This window comes from Limulus polyphemus, unplaced genomic scaffold (genome assembly GCF_000517525.1).
Source record: "Limulus polyphemus unplaced genomic scaffold, Limulus_polyphemus-2.1.2 Scaffold498, whole genome shotgun sequence".
Taxonomy (NCBI): Eukaryota; Metazoa; Arthropoda; class Merostomata; order Xiphosura; family Limulidae; genus Limulus; species Limulus polyphemus.
Genome location: NW_013666108.1, coordinates 512,732 through 534,632, shown reverse-complemented (window position 1 = coordinate 534,632; position 21,901 = coordinate 512,732). Strand labels below are relative to the sequence as shown.

The window sequence follows — 21,901 nt, the reverse complement described above, 5'->3', positions numbered from 1 at the left end:
AACCACAATTTCTAATGACACTTTAGCTTTGCATTCGAAAAGTTTAATATTTTGTGTCCATATAATCCTAAGAAGTTAAAAAAAAAAGTTTCCAAGGAAACAATAATTTCTTTAGCTTACAATATTTCGTTGTAAAAAAAAATAATTTCCTGTGTACTACAGGACTGCTTATAGGGGTAAAGAAGAACAATACTAAATTTTACTCATAAAATGTTAGGAGCTGCCAAATAAACTATTTGAAATTATTTTTTTTTACAAATGAATCAACAACAACAACAAACAATGACCTTAGATAAAGTTGTTCCATCATCCAGTAATTTCTTCAGTAGCAGATGTAAAGCCTCTGCTTTTCCTTCTGCCATTGCCCATGTCTGTGGTCCTGACATGTGAAAAACACAAAAAAAAAGGAATTCTTCTGGGTGTTCTCTTGGAGGGTTAAAATGTATGCAGCCATTGTATTGTTGGTTATGAACTTTTAAAATTACACAACCAAATTTCAAATCACTCAACCATTTTACAGTTATTTATTTAAACTTTTCTTTTAGTTTGCAACACAATATCTTGCCATTAACGAATGAGTAAGTCAAACTTTCCCTAGTTATAATCTGAATAAAGAGTATTATTTCCAAAATTTTCTCTGTTTTTATGGATCCAATACTACATTATAAGATGAAACAAGTTACTTTTTGTTCATTATATTTTCAACTCAGATGGTAGAAATCTCCTAAGTTTTAATAATACCATTTTATTACAGAATCTGAATCAAACTGCAATAAATATTACAGGTCTCCATCATTTTACTCTAGCTTTGTTCTTATGCCAGTTATGGTTACTAATAACGAGTTATAAGTTCTCTATTCCAAATTAGCAAAGTTCTAGCTTAGTTTATTTAATCTATAATCATTCAATAGCTGAAAAAAAAAGCTTTTTACTGAATTTCTTTATTGAATACTTCATTGAAAATAAACTCCTACAGGGCAACAAACTCTTTCATTTCTCCCGTTACCAGCTGATGTATATTGCAGTTTTTCAGGATTAAAGAATCTCTTTTTTTTTTCTTTACTGAGAAATGTGAAACTGTTGTAAAAATGCCAACATGAAACAGCTAAAATATAATGAGGTTCCAACTGTAATATTTGCTGTTTATCTATTACTGGCTGGTAATTCCTGTTTCACCCTGTTCTTAAGCTTATTAACACCAAATTTCTGTAATAAAGCTAACTTCAAGGGATAATGATAACATCGTTCACACTAGAATTGATTTTTTAAATTACTACTAATAAAAACTATTATTCCGTTTGAAACCATGTCAACTCAGTGTATTTGGTTGACATCATTGTGTTGGTTTTTGAGTTATCATGTAATAAAAAAGCAGCAGAACAAGAAATTCAAACTTTTTTTGCTAAAATATTTACAGATATTCCCAGAACCTGTGGCTCAGTCATTAACACAGATATTGTTATAAAATAAAACACTGTATAGTATAGAAGTTCTGACACCCTATCAAGGAGATACTTAAAATACTATTTTGATGAACATGGGTGCCCAAAAAATATTTTCATGGGGGACAAAACATGTATGTAGGTGATCAGCTTTTATAGTGTAAGTCAACAGACTAAAAAGACATGTATTGTGTGTGCTTAAACACAAATTTACAGTTGTAAGAAAAATTACTAAAAATATATAGTTTAACTATAATGTTAAGTTTACATCATAATATGTGCACTTTTTGTAAAATGTAAAGGGGTCAAGTGCCCCCTCTTCTCCTTCCTGCAGGCACCCATGTGGACAAACAACCTAAGCCATTCTTACACAGGCAGTGCTACCACCTGCCTGATATGAAACAAAGCTTGCCAAAGCCAACAAACAGAAACAAGTAGTATTTTTTTTAAAGAGTGAAATAAAAACTGAAGTACAGAACACGTTTTGAAAACATAAAAGTTTTGAGAGAAACGAGCCGAGCTTTTACGCTTTTGATCAATTAGTTTGTTCGAGTTCAATACAGATAAGTAATTTCACCTTAAACGAACATGGTACCTGATGATGCCTTTACTGACAAAATTGTGGTTGTTAATAAATGAAATATTTGGGAAACATACAATTGTTTTTTTAATCTTAATTCTGTAATCATGGAGTTTCACCAAGTACTGGTGGTTTCAAGTATCAATCATATCAACAAGGTAGTGTGACTACGGTATCTTTGACAAGCAGCTCATTTTGATAAAAGAAAGCCCTCCATATGTATTCACAGTGCAGATCATCTAATTACATGGTTTATTTGTGTTGTGGCCCAAAGCTCTTGCAAAAACGTGCTTTTTCTCATATTTCCTTAAATATAATAATGTTTCTGAATACTACATAAAAAGTCTGTGATAGAATATTGTTTTAGATCAAAGTCTGTATTAAAACACCAAAGGTAACGATGTTTATGATTAGAGATGGTCATAAAGTTAGATATAATACTGTAGTATTTGCATAAGCACAATACCCTTAACAACTCTGTGCAGTTTCACCTTCTTATGCCAAACCCTTGGCGAGATATGCTGCCTAATACTGCAAAACTTTCTTTATAATCGCCATGTTTATTAAAGTTTTAACGTTTAGGAACTGGGAAAAATCTAAAAAGCTTAAAGCCTAAAACTGTTTTAAATCCAGTTACATTTAACACCATATACAATTTTCTAAGTAGTTTTGTGCTGCAACTCACAGGCACATCTCAAGAATCCTTAAGTCTTCATTCCAGGTGCATTTCAACAATCCTTATAGCCATCTGTGTTTAGGTGAGGTCTTCATTTCAAGCACACCTCAACAATTTTTATGACTTTCCATGTTAAGGTGAGTATGTCTGAACAATCTTTACAGCTATTTTTGTTAAGATGAGGTCAACATCATGTACTTTTTGAAGGTCATTACTTTATATGATGTTACACCCACACCTACTGACACAATATTGTCTCAGATTATTCCATTTGACATGCATACAAATATTTGAGAAATCACATTCAACTTCATGAAATCTATGCACTACTTATATTCCATTTCCAGTTTATATGTCAACTTCAAGCTCGTTTTGCTAATAAATAACAATTCTTCAAAACTTTTAATATCATTATATCCTGTTAACTACTGTGTAAAGAATTTACGTTGGCAATTACCAAGTTTTGCACCCTTGCGCAAAAAACAAGCCACTGCATCCAGATTGCCACAGGCTACTGCTCGATCCAGTGGTCTTACACATCCATGTTCTGTAGATGCCCCTCTGTCTAACAGCAGTTGAATCTGAAAAAGTATGATCAAGAAACAACATACACTTTGTGTTACAGAAGGAGGGCACGTGCAAATTGACAACACTGCTTGCTATATAACTTTGGCTCAAAAACTCACTACCTCAAGTATATTGTTTACCTCTTGTCTTTGATGCTACTGACTTTCCTCAAGCAAAAATGACATATAAATTCAAAATCCTTACTGAAATCAGTAATAAATGACATTTTGCTGTATTTTATCAGACAAGATTTTGCACCCACAAGCCTGTATCTTAGACTACATAAATTGTTATAATACTCCAAGTAGTGAAATGCTTGTATATTCATAAAAGGTTTTCCTAAGCAAGTAATACTGTAGCTAATAAAATTTTTATCCTTAGATGTCAAAATTGACCGATACAATTTTCTTGCACAAATTAACAATTAAAATACATTGTTAAACAATGGCAAAAACTTTTATTACAAATAACATTATATTTAGTTAATTCTCAATAAAATTTCCTTATTTAAATAAGACCTTTATCATGACAAGATGCATACTGCTAATGCAATGTTGTGAGAAAGATAACACAGGCATGCAAATTTAAAGTTCATAAAAGTTATTTTGGTTTTAATAACAGATTTTCCATAATTCAGTTATGCAGATTTCGAAAATAATATTCTTTTTTTTCTTCTATCAAATTGGGAAGAAAAAAGAACAACTCTTACTTAGATCAAATTATTATTTCATTTACCACAATGAACATTTTTTATTATTATGCTTGTTAACAAAGATACAAACAAACTGAAGAAAAGGGAAGAATATTGATGTGAAACAAATATGCATTCTCTTTGGTTCTGATTTTTTTTTGTGAAGTCTACGTCTTTTAGTCTCAAAACTACGTGTTGTGGTGTTTTTTTCTTTGTGTATTGCATTATGACGTTTTGTGAAAAATCTGTATGTGATGGAGAAAAATGGATATATTTTCGGATTCAGCATATAGGAATTACTGCAGAACATGTAAAAATTGCAAGACAATAAAACCATCGCAGGCCTGTGTAATTTAAAATATTACTCACAACTGTTGGATCTCCATGAATGGCTGCTAAGTCCAGAGGAGTTTGTTCATGCTTGTCCTTATGGTGAATATTTGAATCATGATTCAATAGACACTGGGCTACTTGAAGTTGCCCTCTACAACATGCCCAGCAAAGAGCAGTCATACCTTCATTATCTGATGCATTGGTGCTGCCACCTAGTAGAAATATCAGCATACATAATTTATGTTTTTCAATGAATGGTAAGATTAATCAGCATACAACTAATATGAGAATTAATGTCTCATAAAACATATGTTCATGTTAGACAATTTTGTTGAACAGTTGTGAAATGAAGTTTGAGTTATGTTACTTTTCATCAGCTCAGCCAGATTAATGATGGAAAATGTTTTCCACATCAATTATTTCCCAAACCTACTACATTAGTTGCATGGTGGTACATAAAATCACTCTCTGGGTAAGTAAATCTAATCAAAAACATCTTAGGTGTGAAAAACCTACGCAGTCAAAAAAGATTCAGTGTGCAACTTAAAGGAACAAAATCATAATTGGTGACCAAACTGGTAGTTACACTTATAGCATTGATAAGAAATAAGCAAATATTTATTCATTAGTTAGCCAGGCCATGTTTTTTTGTTCATATTGGGGCATGATGGTGGGTAAAATAAAATATGTGCCCTAGCTAACTAATGAATGAATATTTGTTGTCAATTTTTTTTTATCAATACTGTAAGTGTAGGCCACCAATATCAAGCATCATTATTTATGCTAAATTCCTTAAGCTAATATCACGTGATGCTAAATACTCTTTAATTAGGATAATTTCATAAAATTTAGCAAATTTGTTCTTAAAAGTTGGCAATGAATAATAACCATCCACCAGTTTGATTCTTTTGAAACCTCGAGCTAGAAACTGATAATTTAGTTTGCTTGGCTTAGCCAACATTTATATATCTGTATGTCCTTGCACCCTACAGTTTTGCTGCTCAAAAACAGTCATTTTTAATTGGAATGACAAAAAACTAAAAACTTTTACTCTTAGGTAGTAAAAATTTCAAACTGGTAGTTCACGTAACTTTGTGTAGATATGCGCGAAAATTTTGGTCAAATTTGAGTGGTTTTTGTTGAATAACTTTGCACATGTGGCTTATATTTAAACCAAATTTGAAACCTAATTGTAAAGATCTATTCGCGTACCATATTTGAAAAAAAATCCATAAAGTTAAGTATGTTTTTCTATCAAATAAAGTTTACATACTTTCGGTGAGAAGAAAAAAGGGGGGGGGGGAATTCATTTAAAATTGGAGATTTTATATCTTGTGTATTTCTTAATGGATTGCCTTGAAATCTGCTATGTGAAGTAAGGGTCCAGCAGAGCACATTCATTGAAAATATGGTTAAGTTTAGATTACACTGTCTGAGTTACAGGAAGTGAGAAATTACTAAACAATCACTCCTGTTAATAACATATAGTGTGTCCTGAAGGTTGTTTTGGCTGCACGATACTACCATGCGTCTTGATCTTTATAATTTATGTTTTAATAATAATATAAATTAAGAAAGTAGTATTTACAATTATACACCTTCTTACAAAAGAAATTTGCTTCTTTATTATACTGTTTAACAAAAATAGTTAGTAAAACGTTACTAGTCACTCATAATGTATAAATGGTATATTCTATGTAGTAGCCATATTATATTAATTCTTAATATTATTATAATATTTTAAAATGTGAAACAAAAGTATCTGTTAAAGTTGAAAACAGTGACCTTAAAAAGAGAGTTTCATAATGATGTACAACTATACGTCACCTTTAGACAAGAGAAGCTCCAGAATTCCTAAATGTCCTTCTCTTGCTGCCATCATCAAGGCAGTACGACCTTTGCTATCAGTTTGTTCCAAAACAGCCTTGTGACTCAATAAAAGCTCCACTACCTCCCAGTGGCCTTCTATCACAGAACACATCAGTGGTGGTTCCCCCTGACAGTTAAGGATAGAAACAGAAGCACCACGTCTCAGTAGCATATCACAGACATCAGCATGCCCTGCATAACAGGCTGCAGTGAGAGGAGTCTGACCAGTAAGGTCATCTGGAGCATTCACTCTCACCTCTGACATATCTAGCAGAAACTCGCACACCTGGAATAAAATGAATATTTGTTAACTGGGCCTTAATCTTGTGCTTACAGATCTTTGTTGAAATATATAGAATGGTTCCTAATTGACCTGGATGTAAACAAATTGGAATGTTCCACAAGCTATGTACAACTTTCCATGCAAGTTACACTGCATTATTTATAATTACCATGGTTCAAGCATTCAATGCAAACTTTCAAAGTTGCAGATAAAATTTATTTCACTATTCACATTTTCTGAGCACATATATTATATTGTAGGAAAACAAGCATTTAGATTATAAATATAATTTCTTTAAGGAAGTGATTTCATGGTCATAATTTGATTAAATCTCAAGGAATTTAATTTACCTCATAATACTGATGTCTAATAAGAAGCCTTATTCTCAACTAAGTAGGGATACTGACAAGTGAAATTGATTTATTTATAATGTATGAATTTATATGTAGAGGTACCTGAAAACATTACACTGCCAAAAGTATACAAAAATGTAGTTATGGGAGAGAAAGGAAGGGGGTACTAATGCACACATTTTTTATATGATGAAGTACAACCTTGGCACAGAAAAACTGTTGTTATTGTCTGAGGTATATCCTAAAATGTTTCCAAGCTATAGTTCAATCACTGAATTAATTCCTCTCAGATAATTCCATAGATGTTTTTGTGTTTAGGTGTGGCTGGTGGGCCAATTCAGTGGTTGAATCGTTCATCTACCTATCTTTGTTTGACCATCACTTCAAAAAACCAGATGTGAAGTACCACTCATCATGCCACAAAATTTGCTACCAAACATTTATACTCTACTGTTGGAGAGCTTAGCAACAAAGAAAAAGGTAATGAGCAGTCTTAAGAGTGATATACAGTTTGCATACCCAACTCTTCCAATGTACTCACATTCTTAGAGAACACATGCACAAACCCTACAGATGGTGCCTGTTTACATATGGCCACATTTGATGCAGTAAAATCACTTTGAATTTGTTGTAAAAACTACTTCATACACTTTTTTCACAATACTAACAAACAAACTTGTTAGTTTCTAAGGGTCTTTAACTGAACGTTTCTTTTTTTTTTTTTACGAGTCTTTTTAAAGCTGTATTATCAAGTTTCTGACTCCACTGAATAGTCTCATGCGATCAAGCATTAACTTTCCACACCTCCGACAGTCTACTAACTCTTCTATCTTAAATACAGGTTACTTTGGTTGGCATCTTGGTATCAACACTATTAATCTACCTATCATGTTTGAGTGTATGTGTATTTATACTTTAACAGATCTTTTGCAGAATGTGCCAGGTGAGCCATATAGCATGTTGAAGAGGTGTCTGATCTGGATGCTTTTGGCCAAGCAGTGTACACACACACACACACACACACATCAAGTTATTTATCTCCGAGTTGTTATGAACTAATGAATAGAAGATACACAGCTTACAATCACAATTAAGGCTTGAGGAGTAAACTTGAATAATCTTTTATGAATTTTTTACCTAATTAAAAAATAAAATGAATAAAGGCAGCCACATAACAAAAAAAATTAATATACTTGAACATAATCTTTTATTCAGTGTCTCAATTTCTTTATCTATTTTAGGGGGTAATCTTTTGTATACTGCTTCAACACACAATTAAATAGATTTTTCATTTCAAATAGTTGACTATTCTTCTTCAGGAAAACAAAGAAGAAGAATAGTCAACTATTCAAAAGCGCTCCAGTTTTGGGTCTTATTTTAAATTTATTACATTTTATATGTGATCCTTTGTGCTAACTCTTTCATCAAAATAGATTTTTCATTATCATGGTTAATAATCTATACAACCACTGAAGTCTAATTATAAATGGTTGTTCTTTTACTAAATACTAATTACTAATTAATTTGTATACCACATTTCAGCTGCTAATCCGCTGTAGTCTTCAGGAAAATTCTGAGAATGACTGTGTCTGTGGGTCTCTTTGACTTGAATCAACTATTTTGATGCTTTCAAGAAGAATATCCAGGTATTGCCAACTCTGATGTTAGGTTGACTAAGCATATTAGCAGGTAGGAGGATGAAGGCTTCTTTTACCCCTCCCCTTCCCTTTTTTTTTCTCTTATGCAGTTCATGACACATTAATTTGGGATTATTCCATTTAGTTGTAGATGTTCCACTCTACCATGACGAGCTATTACAAATAAATTTGTATTACAATCTTGCATGTCTATTATACTTCCAAATTCTTTCATTGGTCTTGACGTTTCAGCAAAGTATTGGAGTCCAAATTCACGAGGGATGTTGCAAGTGGTGTTTTGCTCTCCATTGGGTGGTTTGGTGTGTACTAATTGCAATTCTATGGAGTTGTGGATTATAAATACTTTGTTAATTTTATGCTGTTAACACATCCTCTCTTTGTTTTTGGATAGACCTGTAACATATGGGAATGTCAAGTGTCTGTAATTTTCTTTATGCTTATTCTCAACATTTAACTTCTTTATCTAGTGTTCATTGTCAAGGAGGGTTGTAGTTATGTATTTTTCTTCATTCTTCTCAGTATACTCTGTGTTATAAATCTTGTTCATTCTGGAAACTAAACAGTTTGTGATGCCCATCTTTACACAGTTAGAATTATGTGATTTATAACTGAGGTACTTAATATTGTCTGTGGGTTTCCTGTAAACTTCTGTGGTGTATAAGTTGTGTTTCAGTATCCATCATGTTTGACAATGGGAGTTTGTTATCTTATACTATATTCTATTGAAATATGGAACGACATTGATACATTGGAGTAACAGAAAAATTGAAAGGATAAAATTCTGGAGAATAATAAATATACAAGACTCTGTGGCACCCACTATCTGCAATAGCCCATCATGCCAGAGAAACAAAAAACATACAATAAAATGAAACAATACAAAAATAATGGAATATTAACAACATACAACAAAATGAAAGAGATAAAAAAAAGAAGCCTTGTACATCCACCTAACTGATAACACACTCAGTCATAGGGATATAGGAGTTGTTGTTTTTTTTATTGGGAGGGGGGCTGAGTTTTGTTTGCCAAAATGTTCATAAAATGGGCGAATTTGAGGAGGCTGCACCCCTAAGCCCCCCACCCACCCCATCACATACGCTAATACACTCAGTCAAAATCTGGATGCACCCCTCCCTTCCTGAAAGTATTCGTATTGTTTTGTTGATTCAAGTTCTAACAGGGAAGATCCTGGATGAGTAGATGGCACACCAGCCTTCCTATTAAGAAGACTTAAGATCAAATCCTAGCCATCACTGTGATAGTTCTTCTCAAGACCTTCCTGAACAGATTAACAACTGAAATACAGGATATAAACTAATTAGTGATTAGCAGGTAAAAAAAACATAAAAAATTAATAATTAGATTCAAATGATCATATGACAACAACTAGTATCCAATCATCACAAACTTACCAAAGTACTTAGCACCTTTGGAGCAATAATAATTTAATAAATTTAAAGATAAACTAAAACTAACACATACAGTTGTGTAACCATTTTCAGCTGCTGCAACTACAGCCTGTTGAGATGCCCTTCCCAGTCCTATTTCTCCAGACCACTCAGACTGCGTAAGGTTGCTGACAACTTCTAAATGTCCATTCATGGCAGCACATACTAAAGAACATCGCCCATTCTTGTCAGGTTGATCTATCTGTAAATACAGTAAAAAACAAACTTGTTCACTAGAAAGCCATCTTGAAGTTGACAGGAAGAAATGTAATTATATCCAAGCTTATAAAGAAAAATTGTTGATTATAAACATGTAGATTTCTTTATAGTTCAGGAAAAGTGGAATTTAGAAAATAGCATACAGATATCCCAAAAGTTTAAAAGTTGTACCTATTGTGGAATTACATACCTTAGCACCTTTACTCAGAAGAAGACAAACAATTTCTAAACATCCCTGTTTGCTGGCTGAGCACAGAGGACTCAGACCATCTGAAGATGAAGCATTTATGTCTGCTCCAAACTCTAAGAGCAATGACACCATTTCTGTGTACCCCTGGTGAGCAGCAGCAACCAGAAGTGGGGCATCATTCAGCTCAGTGGTTCTACAGTCAGGATTTGCTCCAGCAAGCAATAATAGTCTACTGACCTGAAATTTTCAGTTTCTGCTTATGAAAATGCTTAGAAAAATGAGCCTTTTTGTTATTTCTAAGAATAAAAAGGGAATTGAAAAGCCTGTGATTATGCTATTACTATGAAAAAAACCATTTTATTATATTTAAACTTATGGATTATTTTAAATTTGTTAATAAGGTAAATGTCTCAACACCTAAATCAATATATGGATTTTATGTCTTAAGTTTTCCAGAACTCACCTTAACATTAGGACTATATACATTTCTTACAGTACTCAAAGCTCTCGAGATATCATCAGTGCTCTGATGAACCCACAGAGCCTGGAGATCACGAGAAAGAACCCCCGAAGGTAGGTCTCGTACTACAGACTTGTATATGTGAGCTTTTAGGATGTGGTGGCCAAGCTCTAAACACTGGTTTGGATTAAGGGGTGCTTCCAGTCGGCTCATTCGCAAACTTAATAATGCATGTCCAGTTCTAGTAACAAAAAAAAAGAAAGATATTATGAACTATTAACTTAGAGTCAGAGTTAAATTTTATTCAACATCCTACTTTATGTTTTATGATCATAAACTTAAATTAATGTGCAGTAAACATAACAAAATACTTCATTTTAAAAGATATTTCATGTCTTATTGCTTAATAAAAGTTAACATATCACATCAGAACCTTCTCCTCTTTTAAAGATGGTTTTTATTCAAACCTACAATTCCATAAAGATTAAACGTTCATATAAACCATTACTTAATTCGTTGATTTTTTTAATATCCCTTTACTTAGGAGGCTGTCTATTTTTTGTTTTGTATTGTAAATATTATACCTTACATCACAGATGAATTTTATTCCTTCATTCTCCTCTCTTCTGATGAGCCACTCTCTTAAAGAAGGGTGAGCAAACATCAGAGTTTTGTCTTGTCTCAGTACTAGAAAGTTATTGGCAGTCAGCAAGTCTAGCCTTTCAAGAAAGTCTTGCCAAGTGAGAGGCTGACACACAATCCCTGCATTGACCGAGTGGTAGAGCTCCAGTGGGGTAAGAGGACACATGGTGGCCAAACAGCTTTGAAGTAGGCTACTCACCTGTACAAGATGATAATTTTCTGTCATTTTTTATGCATAAACTAACAAAAACGTTTATTCAGATCTGTGATTTAATCAGTATTAAGTAACAATAATAATTCCTTTAAAACATAAACAGCAAGTTAAAACACATTTGGTACAAAAGGAAAATGTGTTACTGTACTGTTTGCTTGATGTTCATACCATTAGTACATCTGTACATTTTCATCTATATTAACAATTTGGTCTGAAAAAAAGTGATAGAGCTTTTTGTTATTTATATCAAATCTGTAAAGTTACTGTTGTTACTAGTTTTAGTCACAGACTAAATAAAATGTTAATTATACAATTCTTTGCTATAGATTTTAACCTTCTAAATTAACTATGCATAATATATACCAGTCATAAAAAATACTTTTTTTCCAACAACCCGAGATTATCATCTATTTTAAATAATAATAATTACAAGAAAGTTTGTTTGAACTTCTGTATTATCCACATTATAAAAGAAAAACTAATTTTGTTGGAGTTTTTCAAACAAGATCCCTTCTAGAAATTCAGAAAAAAAAAAGTAGTTAATTCTTTGTGCAAGAGTTATGCAAATATAAGACACAATCATGATATAAAACTACCAGTTAGTTGCAAGATAACATACATAAAACTTGAAACCAACCAAGATCAAACTTGTAGCATTCTTCTTACCCTCTCAAAAGATCGAATAGTTGTAAATTTTAAGTTGAAACTAAGCAGATATACTTCACAGAGGCTGACGGGAAGAACCTTGTAACTACTACTTTTTATAACCAGATGACCCTTTTCAATGAGATCTAAAGTCAATTTGAGGTACAACATGCAGCCTTTGCTAAGAGACACAAGATGGTTGGCAAATCTAAAAGAAATAAGTACTAATATTCAACCAGTCAGTTTGTTTAAATTAATTAAAAAGTAGCAATCTAGTTGGGGTTTTTTTTAGATAAATATGTTGGTATTTCAGGCTAATAAAGAAACATTAAAACAAGTAGTAGTCAAAAACTAATCCTCAAAACCAGCTTTTAACAAAACCTATTACAAAATCTTCTTGTATACTATCATACTACTGAAACTACTCACATTGAAAAATGGTCTAACAACTTTTAAAAACATTTTTTAAGACTTTTAATTACAATAATGTATGAAGTTATTCAAACTTTAATGTTTCCAACATACTCAATAAATATTATTTGATTGACTACCAACACTAAGTCTTGAGTAAATGTACTCAATATTTCCACAACTTCAGCTTTGCTTTCTTTGTTTATTGCTATGTACAAAGTTACACAACGAGCTATCTGTGCTGTGCCCACCACAGGATTCAAAACCTAGTTTTTAGCATTATAAGCTTTCAGACATACAGCTTTGGAGAAGTGTTTGATACTTTATTAGAGCAAGTATACTCCTGAGATTAATAATATTAAAGCTAAGATTAACCAGTAAGATAATTACCCTTCGTATCCTTTTATTACAAACACTAGTTGACAACATTATGTTGCTTTAGAAACCAATCCTTCATTTTTTGTCAACATTACCCTTTCTGAGTGTGAATAATATTCAACATCTTGAAATATCAACCACAAAATGTTTAAAATTGAGTGTAAGACTTATATTCTGTGTACATGAATTCTTCAATTCAAGGATATATTATTATTATTATTATTATGCATTATCTAACAATTAGAAAAATTTTCTATCAAATCAAATATTGATCTCCATTCATCCTCACCTAATGTAAGAACAACCTTCAGATTTTGAGTTTGATATAGCAATATTAGCACGAATGGTTGATTGCGAGCTGATTCGAAAAGTAACATAGTCAATAAGGTCTTGGTTTAAGTTTTCATTAGATGCCATTCTATCTAACGAGATATGATGAAAGGGCAATAGTTTGGTGATTTCCTGGAATACTGTTCGTACAGTAACTATAACCTACCAAAATGATAAAAATTAAAATTTATTACATCACTAAAAATAAAATATATATCATAGCTAGTATAATACTTGCAATCAAGATGATCACACTCACAGCATTAGATTTTTTGGGTTACTGACAAATTATTGCAAAATGCTTTCCAAAGTTCCTGGTTTTAAAACATTTACTTGGAAATTATTGGGAAGTGAAAAAATTGAAGGCTACTTTGCTATACACTAAGAAGATAATTTTCACATTAATAATTTTACACCTTGATTTTATATGAGCAAAACATAGGGTAGTCATTATTGAAAACCTTAAAAGTATGATGATTTAGGAACAAAACACACGAAAAAAACACAGAGCTGGGTGATTAACTTTATTAGTTACGGGCATCACTTATATCAATTAATGTCATGTAAAATAATCGATTAATTGAAATATTACCAATATGATTTCTCTTTACTATTTTTGATTAATTCAAGGTTTTTCAGTTTAATCTGTTAGCATTACTACAAACAAAATTAATTAAATGATTGAAATTAATGTTTTTTATTATTCCAACTATCCAGGTTTTGTGAGAATAATCAATTAATTAACATCATAATTAATCAATTACCAAATTTCACTAATAACACAGCTCAAAAATAGCTGTATTTACCAAATATAGAAAATAGAATATTGTAAACTTAAATTCAAAGATATTTAAAATGCTAGTTCTTGTATTGTACAGTTATTTCATAAGTTCAATGAAATAATTTAATTTACTACTCATTCATCTAATTATATATTCAAAGTTTAGCAAAGTGAGATATTAGTAATATTTATACAAACACATAAGCTTCACATTTTCTATAACAAAGGTGCTCAGATCATGCTAGAGAGATTACATACTTTCAGCCAAGGGGGAAATCGTAGAATGTGCCTTGAAATGAAAGAGGCAAGTGTATCTCCATAATCAGGCCTGTGAAATTCTGCTTCATTTAAGCCATCAACCACAATGATGCACATGGTATTGGGTACCCTACCAAGTCTTCTAAGTGAGTTTAATGGTTCCAGAATACCTTTGATAAAAGCTAAACTTGGGTTTGCTATGCAAGATGACATTGATAGCAAGTCTTGAAACCTGCAAGTAAAAAAAATCATAATTGAAACACAGACAAGAAAATTTTTATTTAATGTTTACATGTACATTTTGTTCAAGGAGAGGACTTTGTCTTAAATTCTTTGGACTCAGTTACAAAGACAGTTCATAAAAAGTTTCCAAACCATAATACCAGAAATAAAATGAAATACAGTATTCAAAGAATGCAAATGCTAAATAATAAATAAAACCTGGATAAAACTGTCTTTAAATTTATTTGAATAGAAATAAATTCCACACACATACACCTAGGAATATTTAAATACTACAAAACTCTGTTGAGATTTTAGGAAAAAATTTTTTTGTCTTCAAAATATTTACATAATACTTTGTTATATTTGAGCAAATGCAGCTCTGAGGACTATCACTGCTTGTGTTAATTTTTCAGGTTTCTTAACATAAAATAAATATTCTAAATAAAACATTAATTTTGTATATCATTTTAGGGCTTTTTTTTTTTATGAATGTTGGTTTTGAAAGAACATCTTTGCAAGCTTCAAGTATCTTACTATAAATAAAGTAAAGATTATAAATAAAGAGTAAAGATTTTAATTACCAGAATATTGCACAACACTGGTAAATTCTATTGTGTGGAAAAAGATATGGTGCTATGAATACTCAAATAGTACATTTCTACTACGAAAGAAAATTTACCATTTTATCAACAAATTCTTGTGTTAAAATTATCAAATGCATAGAACTGTTGTATATTGTAAAATACATGTATGGAGCTTAATTTACCAAGAATAAGTAGAAAAAAAAAAGGATTATATTAACTGACTTCCAGACTGAGACTTGATCTAGTTTACAGAAACTGCATGGCCAAATACCCGCAACCTGAAAATGATACTTGAATTGTATAACTTTCTACTTTATCTCATACAGTAACATTCAAATCTGTATGCTGCTTAATTGCTAATCAGATGATACACAACCCACCTAATCTAGGTTCTAATAATATAACAAACACTCCAGGATACTGAGGGAAAATCAGCTATATATAAACACGTAATAATAACATTAATAAATTGAAGCTCCACAAGTTGAAAGCTAAAAAAGCATCTAGGAAACAAGGTTTTTTTTAACAATGGGAATAAAAAAGTTCTTAATTTCAATAAAAGTAAGTTCCTGGCTACAATCCTTTACCCATAACAAATTCAGCAAACGTTAATGTATCTAAACAATAAAAAAAAAGTGAGATATCACATTATTACGAATATACCTCTGATCTCTCAAAAACAACTCTCTGTATCCAACTAGCTGAGGAGACTGGCACAGTTGAGCAGCCACACTGTGTACAAACTCAGGCACGAGGCATGTGATGTTGTTGTCAGCTTGACAGAAATGGTAAGCTACCACACGGCCTCCCAGAGATCGAGCAGCTTCATGGGTCAAACTAAGTCGAGATTGATAATGTGGAGTGCCATCACCACTTGAGGTTGACATAGCATCACTACCATTGCTTGACAATGTGTCTAAAAATAAGCATTTGTCAGTACAGACTCCTAAAAGTTTTATGAAACTAAATAAGTATATGATTTTCTTATCAGAAAACAAATATCATAAATATTTGATTAATTTTCATTCTCTTTTTAATATAAGCACTAAATCTTCAGCAGTAAAAATTATAGTATAGTACATTGTATCTTCTCCATCCAAAACTAACTATCATACAAGTCATTGTATGAGAAAACGTCTTTTGTCTTTACACTAGCTATATAGGTTAGAAAGACAAACAACTTTACAAAATTCTCTTTTTTACATTTCTGTGCACACCTTTACTATGATAAGGACTGTCTTCTCTTTTTCGTCCAAAACTGCTATAATCCACTAGTTGAAGAATAAGGGCAGTTTTTCCCGATCCTGGTCCACCAGTGATGACTACTCCTCGGTTGCTAACAGAACTTGATAATAGCTCCTGGTCAGATTGATATTTAAAGTAATAAGAAATTTAAATATTCACAAGTCATTCACATACAAAATAAGCTTTTCTTTACCAAATAAACAGCAAAGAACTGTCAAGTTAATGCTTCTCTCAACCATTACAAGGGTGCAAAATAGTTTTAATTTGATAAATTAGCAACATACAATATTTGATTTCTGGCTAGAGATTTCTCCAGCAAAAGTCTGAAACTAATATTTAATTGAATTATTTTTACTCCAACATGATTTTCATAAACCTTTTGTGACATTTTTATTTAATAGTTTCTTTTTTCCAGAGTGTTATTTGTTGGTTAAGTATTCTGGCATCTGGGCCTACAATCATATTAACCATTTTTCTGTACTGGTACTATCAAGAAACAAACGTTTACCTGCTCAATCTCTTTGAATAACCACTGCCTACCAATGAACACAAGCTCCATCTCTGTCTGAGGAACTTCAAAAAATAATGGCCTTAATGGTAATGTGATCATTGCGTAAATTTGACTGCGACCTAAGAATAAATTATGATAATTACAAGTCACCATCATCATTATTTGTGTTTTTAACATATAGTAAACTTAAGTAAAATAAAATCAGTTACAAATAAACTAAAACATTATTCCTTTGAACCCTAAAATTGTGAGTTGATTGTACAGAAACTGCCAAGTTTTGATGGCAACTTTGAACAAGAGAAACTCTGTTTGACCAATAACTGAAACTCTACTGTATAATATATATATATATATAACTACTAAATAACATTTACTCTCATAACATAAACTCTATATTCATAGGTGATTTGAGCAGTAAACATCTAAACTTTGGAGGTGGGAAACTAATAAAAATGGTAGCCATTTATTAAATTTTATAGATGATACAAACGTTGTTCTATTAAATGATGCCACTCCGACCCATACATCCTTTCCACACAACAATAACGATATACTAGACTTGTGTATAAGCTTGTACAATACAAGACAAAAATTGTTAAAATTTAACCTAGGAGAAGATCTTAATAGTGATCATCTACCAATCTGGTGTGTCTTCAATCTCACCCCCATCAAAACAAATAAAATAAATCAAAAAAAATATACCTATAAAAAAAAAGCAAACTGGAGTGATTATGCGTCCCATCTTGCCAAAGATCATGACCCATAGTGCCATAAACCTACCTGAATTAGATATATATTGCCAAACAATCAATGAGTGTCTTAACAAGCCTGGACAACAGATCATACTTAAACAAACACTCAATGCTAAACTATACTTGGCAAACACACACACACACACAGCTAATAACAATGATAAAAAATTATGCCAATTATGAAGACAATACAATCAAAACCCAAACAAATACACTGAGGGACAAAATAAGAACAGAAGTTAAACTCATAAAAACAAGAACAATGGACAAATACTGTTCCCAACTGAATGAAAAAATCAGATCCCAAACAGTTTTGGACTCATCTAAAATGTTTTAAAAACACACTATGAACCACATATGAATACTCATTTTTACAATGAGGTCAATCAATACATAATACAAAATTGTACAAACCACCATTCCCAACAAACATAAACAAGACAAAAAACGATGATAATGACAACAATTACTATAACACATATAGCATTCTAATGTATTTCCAAGTAATATGTCAATTACTACAACACATGCAACTTTCTAATGTGTGTTGCATATGTTTACATGGTGTGGTATTCTGTGGGCTTGAACCGTTTGATGTGAAATACAGTACAGAGATCTACATCATCAAAATTCATTCACAATTACACAAATCTAGAAACACTATATCATACACTCCTAATGGTTTTCAAATGAGACCCAAAACTTTCGATTAGTTCATTATTCTTCTTCAGGAGAATAAAGGGCAGAGATAGCTTAATTGGGAGAACATTAGACTGAAGATCTCTCTCTACATTCTTCTGAAGAAGAATAGTAATAGTGAACTATTTGAAAGTGCTCGAGTTTTGGGTCTCATTTGAAAACCATTACAACTTTTGTATGTGATCCTGTGTGCTAACTATTTAATCAGAATTGATAGACTCCTACATAGCTCACTAAATCATTGAGAAAAGTTGGTGCAAAAACGAATTATTATGTGAACTAAATCATTACTGCATACATGATGAAGATAGCCCTAAGTACCTCTTCCCAATTAATATTTACATTAGAAAGAAACATGAATTAAGGCCACCTAATGCTAGACTTACACCTCATCATTAGTTACAATAGCATTAAAAAGGGTATTTACATATAATGCTCTCTGAGAAATTTGAAACTGATGAAAATGTGAAGAATACAACTGGAACTGTTCATGATGTGTAGAACATTTGCACTACCAAATAAAGAGAAAGAGCATTCAACAGATCAATATTATTATAATTACCTACATGGACATAGGATAACCTAATGAAACTCTGATCTCCTCGTAGTAATTAAACTAATATTATTCTGTAATCATCCACCATGCACAAACAAGGAGGAGAAAGAGGTCAAATGTACCTGACCTTCCCAGGTCTAAGAAGACCTAAGTCCCTATACAGACAATTTTTTTTTTAATATCAAACTTTACATTTATGATTTGTTTCCTTTGCTTCAAAAAATTCAACAAAGTTTGCGAAATGTTGTTTTAGTGTTGATGATAATAGTTCCCAAAGCAAAGCTACTTTTGTTCAAGGCCATTCCAGTTTGACCTTGATTTGAACTGTAAAAATGGTTTTATAATGTTCATTATATCCACAATACTCTGTGTATCTGATAAAAAAAAAACAATAAATGGTATTCAACTTGTTCTTATGACATTCTTTGGTTGAGGTATGATCAATCATACCAAAGTCTCTATCACTGAACGATCCAAAACAACTATAATGGCTACAATGAGAAGCATATAGTATCTTATTCTTATTACTACTTATGCTTTGCAGTTTCTCATCCTCTTTTGATTGGATTCTAATGTCTTTTTACAACCTCTCTTTCTGATTATTTTAACTTTAACAAGAACCCCATTGCGACTACATCCACAGCATGTGCATTAAATGCAAAGATCACACCTTGCAACCTTGTACTTGCAACTGAAATTAGGGTAAACATATATATTGACTAGTTCATCACTGAAAATAGGCCTGGTATTGGTAAATTGCTTTACATACACCAGTGGACTTTCACTAAATTCTTGACACAAATGGGAGAACATAGAAGTTGTTGAATGTGTGTTGTTCCACAAGATGTGTGTGAAGAAATTTTAATAAAGAATAAATTGACACATCTAAATGAAAAAAATTTCTGGTTTATTTTGTTTTGAGCAAACACACTTCATCAGGCAGTAAAGACTGTGCCTGACAAAGGGTGTCTGTTTGAAATGTCGCACAAAATAAACTAGAGGTGTTAATTTATTCTTTATTATCATTTATCTAACACAGAAGTTGTATTGTTGAAAATCTCTAAAACTTAACTATCAATGAAACCGAAATTTTAATGCTTTTTTTTTATCGTTTTTGGAATATTGTGATGACCCAAACATCCAGTAAATTCTGTAGGACTGAATCCAAATTTTTGAGTTAGAAACTTCATTAAATTAGTAACCAACATGTTGTGATGAACTTTGAAAAAATTTGAATTGAGATAACCTATCTGAATAGAAAAACAAGTTTTTCAGTGCATAAGAAACATAAACATTTAAAATTGTATTATAGGAAAGGAATAAAATCATCACATATTCTAATATAATTCTATACTAACACAACAGGCTCAACTATGCTAAAAAACTCAAACATTTTACTGAAATAAACAATTTTGTATCAATTCATTCAATAAGCTGTTTTTATTGTTTAGTATCTTTCGATTAATTATGTCAGAGTAATTGATTTATAGGTGAGTAAAAAATTGTTTTCAGTCACCGATAATATTAACAAGTTTCTAATAAAATACAACAGGTGGCTCCACATGTATACCTCTATTCTCCAATCCAAACGATGTTCTGCTACTTCTTTCAGATCGTCGTATCAAAGCCGACCGTTTTCGAAAAGGACTAGACTCTTTAATCCCTGTCGAGTATAAACATCGTGTTGTTACAGAAACACTTGTCATTCGACCATTACATTCAATTTATTTTCGCGGTTATATTTACACTAAACTAAGATATACGATACATATTTAACTGCTGTGTTTTTCATTAAAAAAAGTCAAATACCAACGTTAAATTCTCATACCAGATACATTTCTTGTTTTTGTAAGATGATAAGTGATTTTTTTAAACATTCATTACTACATTAAACAATTATAAACATTAAAGTATAGTTCCGATATGCCTAAAAGTAGAAAATCCCGAATAAAAACATAAGTCTAAAATAAATATATTAAAATAAAAATTATGGCGGTGAATAATCCGAATATCCTGATAATTTGAACTTCACCAAAAGTAGTAGAAGAAGAAGAAATGGAAATTTTACTTTCACTAAGTTGACGTCGAAAGTTTGTCGCCAAAGGACTGAGAGAGCCACTATGGCATGAGCTCATGAGGGAGGCCACACTATCACAGCTCGGTTCACGGCTGGCCCGCAGGTTGCTGCCTATCGTTCTCATATCTTCAGCAGCTGAAGAAACTGAAAAACCGATTGAAGATAATTAAATAAACTAAAATACGAAATAGTTGGCAGCTAGTGTAAAATAGTTGTAAAGGGTCGAGGGGGTTAAGCCCTACATTCAAATTTTAACTTGTATATCATGCAAAATAAAAAGATGAGATGAGAAAAGCAGTAAAAGAGATTTGGAATTTTTAAGACACCAATACCAAGTTACTTCATTTTCTTGAAATTGTTCAGTAGTGACTGTATTATATACCACTGACACCACCTATTGTCTGTCACCACAGACCACGCTTTCTAGCCTAGTTTTCCTACTACTAATATTACTAGTGCGCGTATACACACACTTTTCTATCAGTTGTACCGCCTTAAGCCTATGATTATTCGATTTTTCTTTTTTTAAGGGCAGATGCTCATGAACTATGCCTAGACCCCTAAAAATAATTCATTTAGTTTAATTAGTGAACTAGTGAATTAAGACACGTGACTGTAAAAAAAAAAATCGCGATAAAAACTACTAGTACAAAATATTCAAACCTGTAAGACATACATTATTACCCACACCCTACGAGTGTATTGCAATCGGATCCGTGTGTGTGTGTGTGTGTGTGTGTGTGTGTGTGTGTGTGTGTGTGTGTGTGTGTATATATATATATACTTCGTCCGTCGTTACCGCGCGTACTATACCTAACTAA

General features: G+C 31.9%; 1 protein-coding gene across 5 annotated transcripts in view; it reads right to left on the bottom strand.

Annotated features, from left to right (window-relative positions):
• The window catches only part of LOC106458664 (protein TANC2-like), a 117,121-nt gene that overhangs the window by 10,324 nt on the left and 84,896 nt on the right, over positions 1–21,901 (bottom strand). For all 5 annotated transcript variants that reach the window (XM_013918194.2, XM_022384921.1, XM_022384924.1 and 2 more), the window contains 16 exons: positions 21,072–21,224; positions 20,574–20,666; positions 16,994–17,115; positions 16,458–16,599; positions 15,904–16,156; positions 14,432–14,663; positions 13,352–13,554; positions 12,295–12,481; positions 11,357–11,613; positions 10,776–11,013; positions 10,313–10,549; positions 9,938–10,105; positions 6,117–6,444; positions 4,326–4,501; positions 3,156–3,279; positions 288–379 (listed from right to left, as the gene is read on the bottom strand). In XM_013918194.2, coding sequence (XP_013773648.1) covers positions 288–379; positions 3,156–3,279; positions 4,326–4,501; positions 6,117–6,444; positions 9,938–10,105; positions 10,313–10,549; positions 10,776–11,013; positions 11,357–11,613; positions 12,295–12,481; positions 13,352–13,554; positions 14,432–14,663; positions 15,904–16,156; positions 16,458–16,599; positions 16,994–17,115; positions 20,574–20,666; positions 21,072–21,224 — 3,005 coding nt within the window. The remainder of the gene's footprint in view (positions 1–287; positions 380–3,155; positions 3,280–4,325; positions 4,502–6,116; positions 6,445–9,937; positions 10,106–10,312; positions 10,550–10,775; positions 11,014–11,356; positions 11,614–12,294; positions 12,482–13,351; positions 13,555–14,431; positions 14,664–15,903; positions 16,157–16,457; positions 16,600–16,993; positions 17,116–20,573; positions 20,667–21,071; positions 21,225–21,901) is intronic.